This window comes from Lipotes vexillifer, unplaced genomic scaffold (assembly GCF_000442215.2).
Source record: "Lipotes vexillifer unplaced genomic scaffold, Lipotes_vexillifer_v1.1 scaffold1233, whole genome shotgun sequence".
Taxonomy (NCBI): domain Eukaryota; kingdom Metazoa; phylum Chordata; class Mammalia; order Artiodactyla; family Lipotidae; genus Lipotes; species Lipotes vexillifer.
Window position 1 is genome coordinate 559,814 of NW_006782167.1, and position 13,656 is coordinate 573,469.

The 13,656-nt window shown below is 46.1% G+C and overlaps 1 protein-coding gene across 3 annotated transcripts in view; it reads left to right on the forward strand.

Moving 5' to 3' along the window:
- SHISA6 (shisa family member 6) overlaps positions 1–13,656 on the forward strand; it is a 258,296-nt gene that overhangs the window by 114,597 nt on the left and 130,043 nt on the right. For 2 of the 3 annotated variants that reach the window (XM_007455004.1, XM_007455005.1), the window contains exon 4: positions 7,084–7,179. The exons of the other annotated variant lie outside the window; for it this stretch is intronic. In XM_007455004.1, the coding sequence (XP_007455066.1) occupies positions 7,084–7,179 (96 nt within the window). The remainder of the gene's footprint in view (positions 1–7,083; positions 7,180–13,656) is intronic. 3 annotated transcript variants of the gene reach the window in all.

The following is a 13,656-nucleotide window of genomic DNA, read 5'->3' on the forward strand; positions in this document are numbered from 1 at the left end:
TAGGGAAAATCCCTAGTAGTGGGATACTAAGTCAATGGCCTGTCCTTCAGAGAGGCACCACTGATTTATACTCCCAGCAGCAGCAATGAGAAAGCCCATTCCCCTGGCACTGGGTCTCATCAAATGCTTCAGTTTTGCCAAATCGATTCATCTTTTGAAAAAGATAGCTCATGTTTTGATTTGCATTTTTTTAATTACGAGTTAAGTTTAATCACGTTTTTATATCTCCATTGACTTTAAAATTTCCTTCTTTTCTGGGGGGGGGGCGGGGAGAGTAATTCCCTATTCATATTCCTTGTGCATTTTTTTTCTAGTATCTTATTATTATCATTATTGTTGTTGTTGGTTATTGTTATTGATATGATGGAGCCTTTTTGTAAACAAAGGGAAACCCCTTTCTCACGTTGAACCCCAGGGTTTTACATGTGTTTTGATGTTGGTCTGTGGCCCGTTTTCCTGTGGTGAAGGTCAACAGTGAGGTGGCTGCAGAGCAGGGCCCTGGCCAGCACCGTCGAGCTCCCTGCCAGCTTCCCAGAGCCCAGCTCCCTGTCTGTTCTGAGCGCATGCAGCGCACTGCAGGCAGGCTCTAAAGATGGAGCGCTGTTCCCCCTATCGCGGAAGCTACTTCTGGTTTTATTTCATCGCAGTAATATATTTTTATTGCCCTATTTGCATACCAGATTTTCCAGGGCAACTCCAGTATCACTCAAATTTATTTAGGTCAATAAAGACAATTTGTTAAATGTTATGTACAATCTAATTTACCAGTCTTTTCTTAATGAATTTTTGGATCTGTGTACTGTAAAGATTACAAATAAGTACATCCATGATTTTAGAAATTCTGTACTTTTACTCCTTGCTTGACAGATTTCATCGTTGGGCAGCTTTTTCTTCTCCCAGTGAGGACTTGAGGATATTTTAGTCTCTGAGTTCTTAAAAACTGGAAACTCTCTGTTTCCTTTATTGTTGGAGAATAATTTGGAAGTGAGTAAAACACTTGGGTAACCTTTCCATCTATGTGTCTATTGATCATCTATTTGATCTATGTATTCATCCGTCATCTATCAGTGAATCTATCTATAGCTATCTTAGAGACAAAATAAAATAATTATTTAGGAGTCAGACATGTCCCCAAAAGTATCTGTTTTCCTGAAGTCAGTATTTAGCACATCCGTGAATTTCTTTTTACTTGTATAGCCCTGCACTTGCACGTATTTATAAACAATACGGTGGTGTGTTGCATGTTTTTAAACTCTCTGTGATGCCATCCTCTTTGCCTTCAGCTAGTTTAGTGTGGCTCTCAACATAACTAAGAGTCGTCCATGTTGATACTTACAGCTCTGATTCATTTTATCTGCACCATTGTACAGGATTACATTGTCTGAATATACCTACATTGTCTGAATACACCGCGATTTATCCCTTTTCTCCTGGTAGGGAATACAGGGTTTTTTCCCAGTTTGTCTTTTTTAGAAACAGTGCTGTCCACGAACATGCTTGTGTGTATCTCCCTATGCGCACGCGTGAGGATTTATCTCGGGTGTAGACCTGAAGGTGAAATTGCCGGTTCTCTGGTGCATCTGTTGTCAACTTTATTAGCCGTCACCAAAGTTCCTTCCAAAGCAGTTGTACCAATTTGCACTCCCACCAGAAGTGTGCAAGAGTTCTTGCTTCTGTTGATCCGTGTCCAGAGTCAGAGTTGTCAGAGTTTAATTTTTTTCTGGTTTATTAATGAGCACGGACTTTATGTACATTACTGGTTGATATAGAAGTCTCAAATTGGTAAAGTTCGACAAAAAGAAGAATACTTTTGCTTTTAGAAGGTGCTTTTACCAGAAACAGATAGAAACAAACAAACCAAACTCAGCAAAACAGGAAGAAACACTTCTTGGATTCTTTTTTTTATTGAGGCATAATTGATATACAATATTATGTTAGTATTTGACATTTGTATACATTGCAAAATGATCATCATAGTAAGCCTAGTTACCATCTGTCACCGTGCAGACTTAATACAATATTACTGACTGTATTCCCCTTGCTGAACTTTATACCCCCATGACTTATTTATAACCGAAGTTTGTACCTCTCCATCCCCTTCAGCCATTTTGTCTCTCCCCCATCCCCTCCCCTCCACCGAAATAAAAGTCTCAAAAGTCTTTAAAAGATCGCTTCACTTTCTGTAGGTGTAGTGTTTTATGAAGTTGGCTTGTGTTTTCCCCTTTCTTTTCCTAAATGGCATTTCACCAGCATATATATATATTTAGATCTCTGTCCTCCAAATATATAGTCTGATATTTGACTCAAGACTAAAGCGTTCTACCTGCGCAAAAGAAAATCTATTAACTTTTAATTATTGTTTCTGAATTATCCCTTCTGTCTGTCTCCTGGGCATCTTATTTTAAATAGATAGTGACTTCTAGAGTGGTCCTTTCTGTCTCTTCCTTCCTGCCATCCTTCTCGTCTCTTCATTCTTCCCTACTGAGTACCCAGTGCATCTCTCTCCTTGGAGTTGTCTGCACCAACTCCTTCACTATCCACCCCGCTGTCCATATTTGCAGCTCAGGCAAACTGTCCTGATCGGTTTGCTCCCCCACCCTCCTCCATGGCTGCTGATTGAATCTCACCCATGCGAAATTCTCTTAAATCTTATTAAGGTCACCATTCAGATATTACCTTATTTTTTCCCCTCCTGTTTCTTGCAGCAAATCTCTTTTATAGAGAAACTTTCTATTTACTCAAGGTCGCTTTCTCCTCAGAGCCACCAGCATCAGACAACTCCAGCAACCCAGCCCCAGGCCTCTTTTTAGCTTTCATCTGCCTCCCACCTGGGGACCATTGTCCCCTCGGTGCTTGTTCCTGTGACTGCTGACTTCTGAAGGATGTTGATGGTGAGAGGGCAGGGGCAGATCTGGAGGGAGCCACGTCATCCAGATGCTGCTTTGCAAGTTTGGTCCAGCAGGTGGGGGCGGGCACACTCTCTCTGCAACCTGAGACCACCCTTGTTCCTGATGGGTGGTGTCTGCCCCCAGTGGGTAAGGTTGTTTCAGTGGCTTTTGTGGGCTTCCTGGGGGGGGGGGGGGGGGGCTGTGTGTTTGTGACGTTGCCACGTGGGTGTGTATCCCTGCTACTTACTTGTGCTCACAGAGCTCCCGCTTCCCTCTGCCTGGAGCCCTGCTGGATATAGGGCCATTTCTCTGGAACTGCAATTTGGGCAAAATTTGTACTCCTTTAGCCTCCTGCCTCGATGGCCAGCAGGAGGGCATGGACTTGGGGTCATAGCTGCAGAAAAGAGAAGGGGGCGGCTCTTTGGGTTATGGCTAAAGAATTCTGTGATACCCATTCATACCATTCACATCATTGACCCTTGAACTCTGCACATCCCCAAGGCAAAGAAGGGGCATTGCCTCTCCTCACATCTGACCGTCCACTTGCATAGGGCTTCAATTTACCAGCCATTCTCTTCACACTGCCCTTGAAGGAAGTGATTGTTCCTTTGGAGGGTACAGAGAACGTAAATCGTTCTAGACCTTGACCTTTTCGCATTGGCCCGGATCTGGCTGAAGACTGACCTGCCCATGGTTCTCTGAAACACAGTGGCTCATAAAGTCTGGCCCCTGGACTTGTGACCATCATCAGCATCGCCTGGGAACTTGTTAGAAACAAAAATGATCAGGCCTCACCTCCCACCCACTGAATCAGGAATTCCGGGGCTGGGGCTGGGCCATCTGTGCCGTCCAGGTGAGTCTGATGAACTCAAGTTTGAGGACCACGGCTCGAACAAAAGCCGAAACTGCCACCATGCCCTTTCCAGCTGTCCGGAGAGATGCTGTTGAAAAATATAAAGGCTCCCTGGAGACTTGGGTACCCAGTGACAGGTGTCTAGACTTGGTTTTTGTATTTACTTTTCATTTGAACTCAGTATTTTCCAGACCTCTTTGACCATAGAATATTCCGTATTCCTGTTTTGTGCTCCTGGTCCTGCCTCATTCCCCTCCAAACCTCAGTATGCGAAACTCCACACGTCTGAGATCCAGCGTCTGTGAACTTGGGAATCATCACGTGCGCTTCTCCTGGCTTAGCGTTGCCCCGGGGTCCTGGCTAAAGCCTCAGAGAAGAATCACAACTGCACTTGTTCAGACTGAGGGGTGAGCTGGCTAGGGAGAGGGTTGTAGAAAGCGTGTGGATTTAGAGGCGGGTATACCTGGTCGGGATCCAGGGTCCACAACTGACTAGCTCCATGAACTTGGGAAAGTGACTTTTTTTCCACAGGGCTCTTGTGAGGAGTAAACGAAGCCAGGTGCACAGGACGGAACTGACGTGGGGTTTGCAGACAGAAGACCAGGATGCTAGTGATGGTTCAGTCATCTTCCGACTTGACACCCCTGGCCTCAGTTTTTCCATCAATAAAATGGGGGAATAATAATAATAGACAACTTAGCACGTGGTAGTGATGAAAATTTTAAGGAAATAATATATATGAATGATCTTTGTAAACTGCGTAATGCTACAGAATGTTCGGCTTCTATGTCAGATTAAACCGTGTTTTCAGAGGCTCTGTGCCTTTGTCTGGCACATAGTAGGTGATCGGGTGATTTAGTTGGCTTTCAGTCAAGCCCAACCCCAAAGCAGCAGTGCAGTGCTTAACCCTGAGGGACCTTGTTCCACTGACAGATAAGAGTGAACTGAAATAGCAAAGGCACTGTTCTATGTGCCATCTTTCTCAGGATCGATTTGTTTATCAAAACTTTTATTTATAAGGAGCACAAACATAAACCAGCCCAAACTCTGCAGGATGTAACAGAGGTTCTGAATTAATGAGGTCCAAATTTATGAGCATTCAGAATTGTTACTTCCTTTTCTTAACTCTTCTGTTGTCGGGAGGGGCCGTGGGGGGGGAAGTGACCCATCCACACGCCGCTTGTCCCTCTCTCCTTCATCCCCTGATGACTCCAGGACTAGAGTTGGATTTCTGGAGCTGTGACATGGCTTGGGATATGGGCAGAAGCCTCTTAGTTCAGCTCCAATAATTCTTTTCTATAAAATTCTGGGTTGCAACTACATTATTTTACAGCAAGGGAGTTCCTTGTGAAAAGCTGTGTGCCCTGAGGAAGGAGGTATTTATTCCAGAGTGGAGGGCATGAGGGAAACAATGGCAAAATTCTCTCATAGTCTTCATGCACTAGGATCACGGTGCTCAGTGTTTGGTCCCTAGGCTCGGCAGCATGGGAATCACCAGGCTGCTTGATAGAGATGCAAAGCCCTGAGCCCCATCCCAGATCTACTGACTCAGAAACTCTGGGGGCGGGGCCCGCACGCTCAGGGTTGAGAACCTTTGATCTGGGAGCAGAAGGAAGGAACAGGGCCAGCCAGACGGCACTCTTCAGAGGACGGATGCTGGAGTCCGGAACCTAAACAGTGGGTGGTGCTGGGCACCCGCGAGGACCCCAGCAAATGTCCATTGCACCCACCTGAACAAACTGAAATTCAGTTGTTTATCCATTTACTCTAGGGCAATGGTTATTCTTCCCTGTGGCACATTAGAACCACCTAGAGACCTCGTTAAAGATACCCTGACCAGCTGAACCAGAATCCCTGGAGTAGTGTCGGGACATCTGTATTTTTAAAAGCTCCCAGATGATTCTGACACGCGCCCATCTTTGAGATCTAATGCCGAGGGTGCCTCGCTAGGAAAAAAATGTGATTTAGGTTGTCTTTACATTTATCATAGATTTTTCTGTTGGAAATGTATTTTACCTATTTGTATTATAAAAATTACATACTCGTTATAGAAAAAAAAAACTTGGAAAATACAGAAAAGTTGAAAGGAGAGAAGCAATACGACTCATGTTCCAACTATCTAAAGGTGGTAGTCAGTATCAGGTGTGTTTTCTTTCAATCTGTTTAATACACTGGTTTGCATTTTTTTACAGTGTTGTGATCAACTTAATATAGCATTTTCTCCCACTTTTTTACTTAACATTACATCTTAGGTAGTCTGCACATTGTTATAATTGTAAGTACAGTTTTTAATGTGCTCTTGTGGCAACATGACAAAAATACAGCTTTTCTCCATTTTCACATGTGCATAGTTCAAGATGGTGTTTAGAGAGGACTTCTTTTCTTTATAATGCCTATATTTCAAGCATATTGTGAAATCCTACTTTGAATATCAGAAACAGAATATTAACTCTTTCTCTTCTCTTTCAATGTCTTCTCCCAGGGTCCTAATCTGTCCTCGGACTTTTCCTCACCCCAGCCCCACAGGTAGATGGATAGATGAGGCTGATGAGGGATAAAAATGTTACTACAGAAAGTCGAGAGAGGAAAACACATAAATATTTTCCCAGTGTTTTAGAGCCACCACCCTACCTGTCAGCCTCAGCGGATGTTGGATTTCTCCTAAGCCACAAGGCTCTAATTCATAGGATGAGGTATGATTCATAAACATACACACACATAGAGCATTCTGATCAGACCTGCACTTCTACGCTTTGGAAAGAAAGAAACCAAAGGAATAAGACAAGAAAAAGAAAGAAGGAAGCTGGGAAAAAGGAAAGGATGGTAGGACAAACAGACTGAAGTTCTGATGTGCTCAGTCAGAAATGCCAAAGTCAAGCCCTTTTTCCCACCTCTCCTTTTAACATAAGCTTCCTAGAACTTTCCTCTTTGTTGCACAGTTATATGTGCGTGTATGTGTATGTGTGTGTGTGTGTGTATATATATATACACACACACACACACACATAAATGTGTATGTATTTAAATTGGTAATATATATAAAGTATGTAATACTTATATATTACATACTTCATATATATACTTTATATGTTTATAATATATATTATATATAAATTTATAAAATTATATATATATATATATATATATATATATATTTTTTTTTTTTTTTTCCCTTGTTTTTTTTTTTTTTTTCTTTTTTTCCCTTGATTGCTTCTACCTTCTGGCTCAGCTGCTGATTTGAAGTTAAGCTCACCATTGTTGTTGGGTGAGCTGGAGCAGCAATGTTTGTCTTCTTGTTGGTGTCCTGGATGCGCCAGGTAATTCTGCCCCATCTTCTTGCAGGACATTATGGGAAGGATGCTTACCGAAGTGGAGGACCTGATCTCCATAACTTCATCTCATCTGGATTTGTCACGTTAGGAAGAGGACACACGAAGGGTACAGTGGAAACCATTTTTTACTAAAATACAGAGGTTGCCTAGGGAACCCCGATCTGAAATGTGAAGATGGTGTGGAGGCCAGAGGCTGGTCCAGGACAGGATAAGTTGGGTGGTTTCCATGGTTGCTTATCCTGGTGACATGCGTGGCTTCTGACAGGAGTGACCAGGAGGTCACAGGTGTAACTCTAGAAGGCAATAATAGACTTCCAAGAGGTGTGCGTCCTGCCCCGCCCACGGCGTGGAGCAGGACACAGATGCCAGTGGCTCCCCTGGGAGGGGACCACCGGCAGCATGGTGGGAAACACTGCCGACGGATGTGGCAGCGTCTGCAAAGTGTTCGTTCTCCTCTTGGCTATTATTCCTTTCCATTTGAAAGCCACATTTTATAAACTGATGTCAATGTTCTGTACTGTGGGTCTCGAAGCCAGCACGCATGTCAAGAGTTTTGGCGTCCTAAGTGTGTCTATGTAAACTCTCCATGATGGGTATACAAAGGTAGAGGTTACACAGACCTTCAAGCCACAAGCTGAAAGTTAACGTGGCATTTCTGCTGAGCTGCTTTATGACCTAGCCGACAGCTTGCAGAGCATCTGTGCAGGGGGTGTGACATCTTCGATTCTGTCTTTTGTTTAAACAGAGTTCTACTAGTGTTGTGAGCATTCTGTCATATCAAGAGTAACTGGATCCTTAACTCCTTTGATTACCTTCCTAACACCTGTGTACTGTTACAGACAACTGTGAATTCTGTTGTAGGGATGGCATATCCCTGTCTTCCCCTGAAATATGTGTTTGTTTTAAGTGTGAGGGAACAAGGAACTTTGCAATTTTTTCTTACATTCCATGCACCCAATTTTTAAATTCCCTGTGTGATGTTTGTTCATCCTATAGAGAAAAAAAATATCTGTATCTGTGTATGTATTTTCTGTTGTGTCTCTTTGTGTCTAAATAAAGTTTATTGAGGATACAGGTGGCATTTGTGGCTACTAAGAGTTGCAGAATCAAATTGGGACCAGATGGCTTGGGAAGGGGAAATGGGCCTCACAGTTAACTGGTAAAAGACACAATCCTTGACGTACTCATATCAACTCAAGCCTGGGATATATGACCCCTGTGTCATCCGCTTTGTGATAATTATCTATCACTGTGAAACCAGTTACTCTAAAATGTAGCATTTTCAACCAGTAATAAACATTGCTTATCTCACATAGTTTGTGTGGGTCAGGAATTTGGGAGCAGCTGAATTGGGTGCTTCTGGCTTGGGGGTCGCTCATGAGGTTACAGCCAAGGTATCAGCACGGGTTGCATCAGCTGAATCGGGCTTGACTGGGGCTGGAGGACTTGCTTCCAAGGTGGCGCACTTATATGGTGCTGGCTGTTGGCAGGAGGCCTCAGTTCCTCCCCATGCCATTCTCTCCCAGGTTACTTGAGTGTCCTCACAGTATGGTGGCTGGGCTTCCCCAGAATGGGTGATCCAAGAAAGAAAAAGACAGATGCCACCATGTCTTCCGTGACCAAGGCCATGGGTTACACATCATCATTTTCACAATATTTTATTGGTTACACAAGTCAGCCCTATTCAGGATGGGGGACTACACAAGGGTGTGAATGTCGGGTGCCTAGGATCATTGAGGGCCACTTTGGAGGCTGGTTACCACACCCCCATGACCCTCGGAGCAGAGCTACAAATCGGGATCTTTCCAACAGAACATGGCCTTCTCAACTGCAGGTGCTTTCTACCCTTACTTATTGCTAAGGCTTCTCAACGGCAGTGGCTTCCCACCCTTACCCTGCCCCTTAGAGCTGGTCCAACCTGAAACACCCAACAGTTCCATCAATAGAACTCTTTCTATGTATCTTGTAAATGTTATGGCTTTGGGTGCACACATTCATTTGACAGATATTTCATGAGGCCTGGCATGCACTAAGCAACATTCAGAAGTAAAACAAAATAGAATCCAGCCTTGTGGAACTCATATTCCATTGGGGGAAGCAGACAAAATAAACCCTTGATGCTAAGTGCAGGGAGAAAACCTAAAGCAGGTAAAGGGGGTGTGGGGAGCTACTGTTGTCAAGGAAGACCTCTGGGATGAGGGGGGGTACTTGAACAGAGACTCGCATCCCAGGCAGAGGCATCAGGAAGGCCCTGAAGTAGGTTCTTGTAGATCAAGAAATAGGAAGGAGGCCCATGAGTGAGGCAGGCTAGAAGGAGATGAGATCAGAGCCACAGGGGCGCCCGATCCTGTATTTATGGGTGTGGCTGTGAGGCTGCTTTCAAATTAGCTAGACCTCCATCGGAGCACATACAGGTGATTCTCTATCCTTATCTGTCCTTCCAGTCACTGTCACCTGGGCACTCAGGAGACTCTACCCCGCCCATGCGTGTGGAGGCTTTGCTGTGGCCTCTGCCTATTATTTCCCCATGTCATCTTGTTCTGTGGTCTCATCCAGCCCTCCTGTGTGTGCATGGCCTGTCCTCCTGGTCTGTCACCCTCACCAGATCCCCTTCTCCATTCCCTTCCACTCAAGAAGGCCTCTGAAACCTCCTCTTTCCGGGAATGTACCTTGCGTGTATTTTCCTATTTAGATGATAAGAGATTGGGGTGGGAGTGGGGATTTGGAAATGGGGATTCCTTTCCAATATCAAGACCCTTTATCCCTGAGCAGCCTAGATCTCTGGAAAAGGGCCAAGCTCTATCCTCGCTTCCTTCAGAACAAACCAAGTTCAGCTCTGAATGGTACTTGTAAGTAAAGCAGCCCCCTGTAAATGCCCCATGGGAAGGGGACCACTCAGAGACATCTAACCTGGGGCTGTTCTCCCATCATGTGTGTTTGGTTCTCTTCCTTTTCCCATTTATTTACTTTTGCTTCAACCCCAATTACTGCCTTTCTGGCCCCTCCCCCTTTATTCCTTTTTTTGTTCCAGCTCCTTACGTGTGCCTCAGGCCTTCTGGTGGCACCTGCCCACAGCATGGCCCCACTATGACTCTCGGAACTTGTGGGGTAGCTAACACCTGTTTTAGAAGGTGATAGCGTTGAACTACCGACCACATCACTGAGTTGAACATGGATTTCTATCATACTCTGATTATCGGAGACCGAGCATGGATGGTCTTTGTTCTGAATGGCACTGGGAACCTTCACTGGAAGCTGCGATGCTCGCGTGCTCCATTTCGTGGGTCCCAGAGGCACCACAGAGAGATGTGCCGCTCCAGCTCCAGTGGGGCTCCCCCAAATTCAGACAGTGGGGTTGAGGATGCATATATGTCTGCCTGCTTTATAACAAGATTCACAGGTACATGGATAATTAAATTCTTTGGATGAGGCCTAACTAAGTAGATATTCTTTTGCTAATGGGCTAGAGAAGGTTAGACATTAGAAGAAATAGAATTCTGACCCTAGGGGCTTCCTAACCACCAAGGCCCCCTGCTCCATCTCTATCCTGTTGGGAGACCCCACATTTTAGCCTAGGGGGCCACACAGTCATTGGCCAGCCTCCTAGGTGGCATAGCGCTACCTTAGGCTCCCAGGCACCAGAATTCGTACTTATGCCCCTTTTCAGGACTTTCTCACTGAATGATGTGATCTCACCTTTTCCTATAATGCTTACTTTTCCTTTTATTTTCTCCTTTTCCTAGGGAGCTAGTCCTGCATGTCTCCCTGCTCTGATTTCTTCTTTGACCTCCTGTTTGCTCATCCCCTCGGGTAAATGGGAGTCAGGTCTCAGGAAGATACCGATCAGAGTGGCCATGAGTTTAGACCAAGTTTCCCCTATAACTTTTCCTCTGTTGATTAGACAAGAGCCCCCAGACTCTCCCGCGGGAACCCAGGGCAGTCTTTAAGGGGCACAGAGGGTCTACTCAGGCTGCCACGATGAAAACTCAAGGATGAAGGCTTCTCTTCCCCAAGCAGTTACTATGTGCCGGCACTGTCGTATTTGCACCTTTCCAGTAACCCCGCGGGAGAGCTCTTGTACCCATTTTCACTGGTGAAAAACTGAAGCTGGAGCAGTTGAGTGGCCTGCCCAGGTCAGGTCCGACAGTTAGCACTGTTTCATCCCATCCAGACCTGCTTCCAGAGTAGGTACTCCAGCCCCACACACCCTGTCTCGTGAAGACAGAAGGGCCGAGCTGGGCCGGGCGGTGGGTCAGCGGGACCCACATGTCGTGAGCACTCAGTGACTGATGGCTGTTTTATTAGAGGACACACTTTATAAGACAGGAAGTCACAAAAAGAAGATGGGCTGGAAACTAGCACCACCTTGTAAATCAACTGTACTTTAATTAAAAAAAAAAAAAAAAAAAAAAAAAAACTTCCAGAGTAGGTACTCCAGCCCCACACACCCTGTCTCGTGAAGACAGAAGGGCCGAGCTGGGCCGGGCGGTGGGTCAGCGGGACCCACATGTCGTGAGCACTCAGTGACTGATGGCTGTTTTATTAGAGGACACACTTTATAAGACAGGAAGTCACAAAAAGAAGATGGGCTGGAAACTAGCACCACCTTGTAAATCAACTGTACTTTAATTAAAAAAAAAAAAAAAAAAAGACAGATCAGGAGTCAGAGCATTTATACCAGATGAGCAGAGTCTGTCCTTCCAGAAAGGAAGCTCAGTCTCCTCAGATAATTATTCAGGGTCTGTCTCAATGAACACACCTACGGACACCCTCTGCTGTCCAGGTGGTTTGGTTAAAAATCTCAGACAGGCTGGCTGCTTTTGAGTCTGGATGAAAAAGCCTGAAGACGCTTTCCAGAAACTCCCATGGGACCTACTGTTAATTCCCTTGATCTCCACCAGTGTAGCCCAGGCCACACCAGGCCCAAGTCCTTCCAGGTGGTGGTGTCAGCAAATGCATCTGATCTGTGCTGACCGGCACTGTTCCTCGGGTCCTTTCCACCCGTGTGTGTGTGTGTGTGTGTGTGTGTGTGTGTGTGTGTGTGTGTGTAAGAGACAGACAGAGAAATCCCTGAAGCCTTTGCTGAAAGGTAGGAGCCCCAAAGTGACTCCCGTTTGGAGGAGGTAGGCACTGCTGCCCACCTGGCCGTTCATCCCTCCATGTCAGCTCGCATGCAGAGCACCTGCTCTGTGCCACACACTCTTCTAGGCCCTGAGGATGCAGCAGACAGACTTTACATGCCAGAGAGAGATGACAGACATACTGAAAGAAAGAAGTAAATCTCTGAAGTATGTCAAAAAGGAGTTAAAAGCTATGGAGCAAAATGAGGCAGAGAATGAAGGAAGGAGTTGCAGTTTTTAAAAAGAGCATCCAGAGGGCTTCAGAAAAAAACTGGCATTTGAACAAAGGCTGAAGGAGGTGAAGGGTCAGGTCACCTGGATTGGGGGGTGGGAGCGTTTCCCAGGCCAAGGGAACAGCCACCCACTGCCCACCTGGCTGGCACAGGGACAGCCGTGAGGCTGGAGCAGATGGGGCCTGGGTGTGGGCAGTAGGGGGCAAGGTCAGAGAGGGGCTGGACCACCCAGGGCCTGGGGGTCACTTGAGGATCTGGTTGCCACTCTGGGCAGAGCAAAAAACAAGATGCTTTTGGCCTGAGGTATCAGGAAGAGAGACGTCTGTGGGAGGGCCAGGGTTTCGGCAGAGGCTGGGGGTGAAGTGAATTCAATCTGACTTCATATTCAGTTTTAGATGCGTCTTAATCACCCACGGGAAAATGTCAAGTTCAGGGGAGTTGTCCTGGCTGGGGATGTCAACGGGGGAGTTTCCAGTACATGAAGCCGGACGCTGGGTGAGGGCAGTAGCTGGAAGGCAGCGTGATATAAAGAGAGGTTTGTCTTTTTTAAGATGGGAGAAATCACAGTATATTTGATATTCGTATGCTGATGGGAAGGATCCAGTAAAAAAAGGGAAAATTGATTACGCAGGAGTGGGGGATGGTATATTTCAGAAGTGACATCCTCGATAGGCGAGAGATTCCTTGATGGAATCTGTCACCCGGGGGGGCTGGCCTTGTCTAAGGGTGAAATCCACCCAGAGTCGCAAGCAGGGTATTCGGCCACAGGTGCATGCAGGTGGGCATATGGGATCCCTGCTCAGTCATTCGGGAAGCAAGGTCATCCACTGTAAGCATTAGGGTGACCAACCATCCCAGTTTGCCCAGGACTGTTCCAGTTTTAGCCCAGAAAGGCCTGCGTCCTAAGAAACCCCTCAGTCCTGGGCGAATGAGGTCAGTTGGTCACCTTAGTGAGGACGTGTGAGCAGGCCCAGCCTGTCTGGTTTCAGAGCATCTTCCACACCCATCTCTAGAGCCCAGAGAAGTGGAATGAGGATGCTGCTGCCTGGAGCTGGCACCTGCACAGCCTCAGAGGCCTTGGGACTCCCCTGAGATGGAGATAAGGCCAGAGCGCCAGAAGCTGCTGCCCTGTGGGGAGCAATCCCAGACCCCACAGAAAGACCCTGGATGGATCGCTTCATTCTGTCTAGATGATGCTCCCTAGGGCTAGGCTGGAAGTAGCCATTCCTG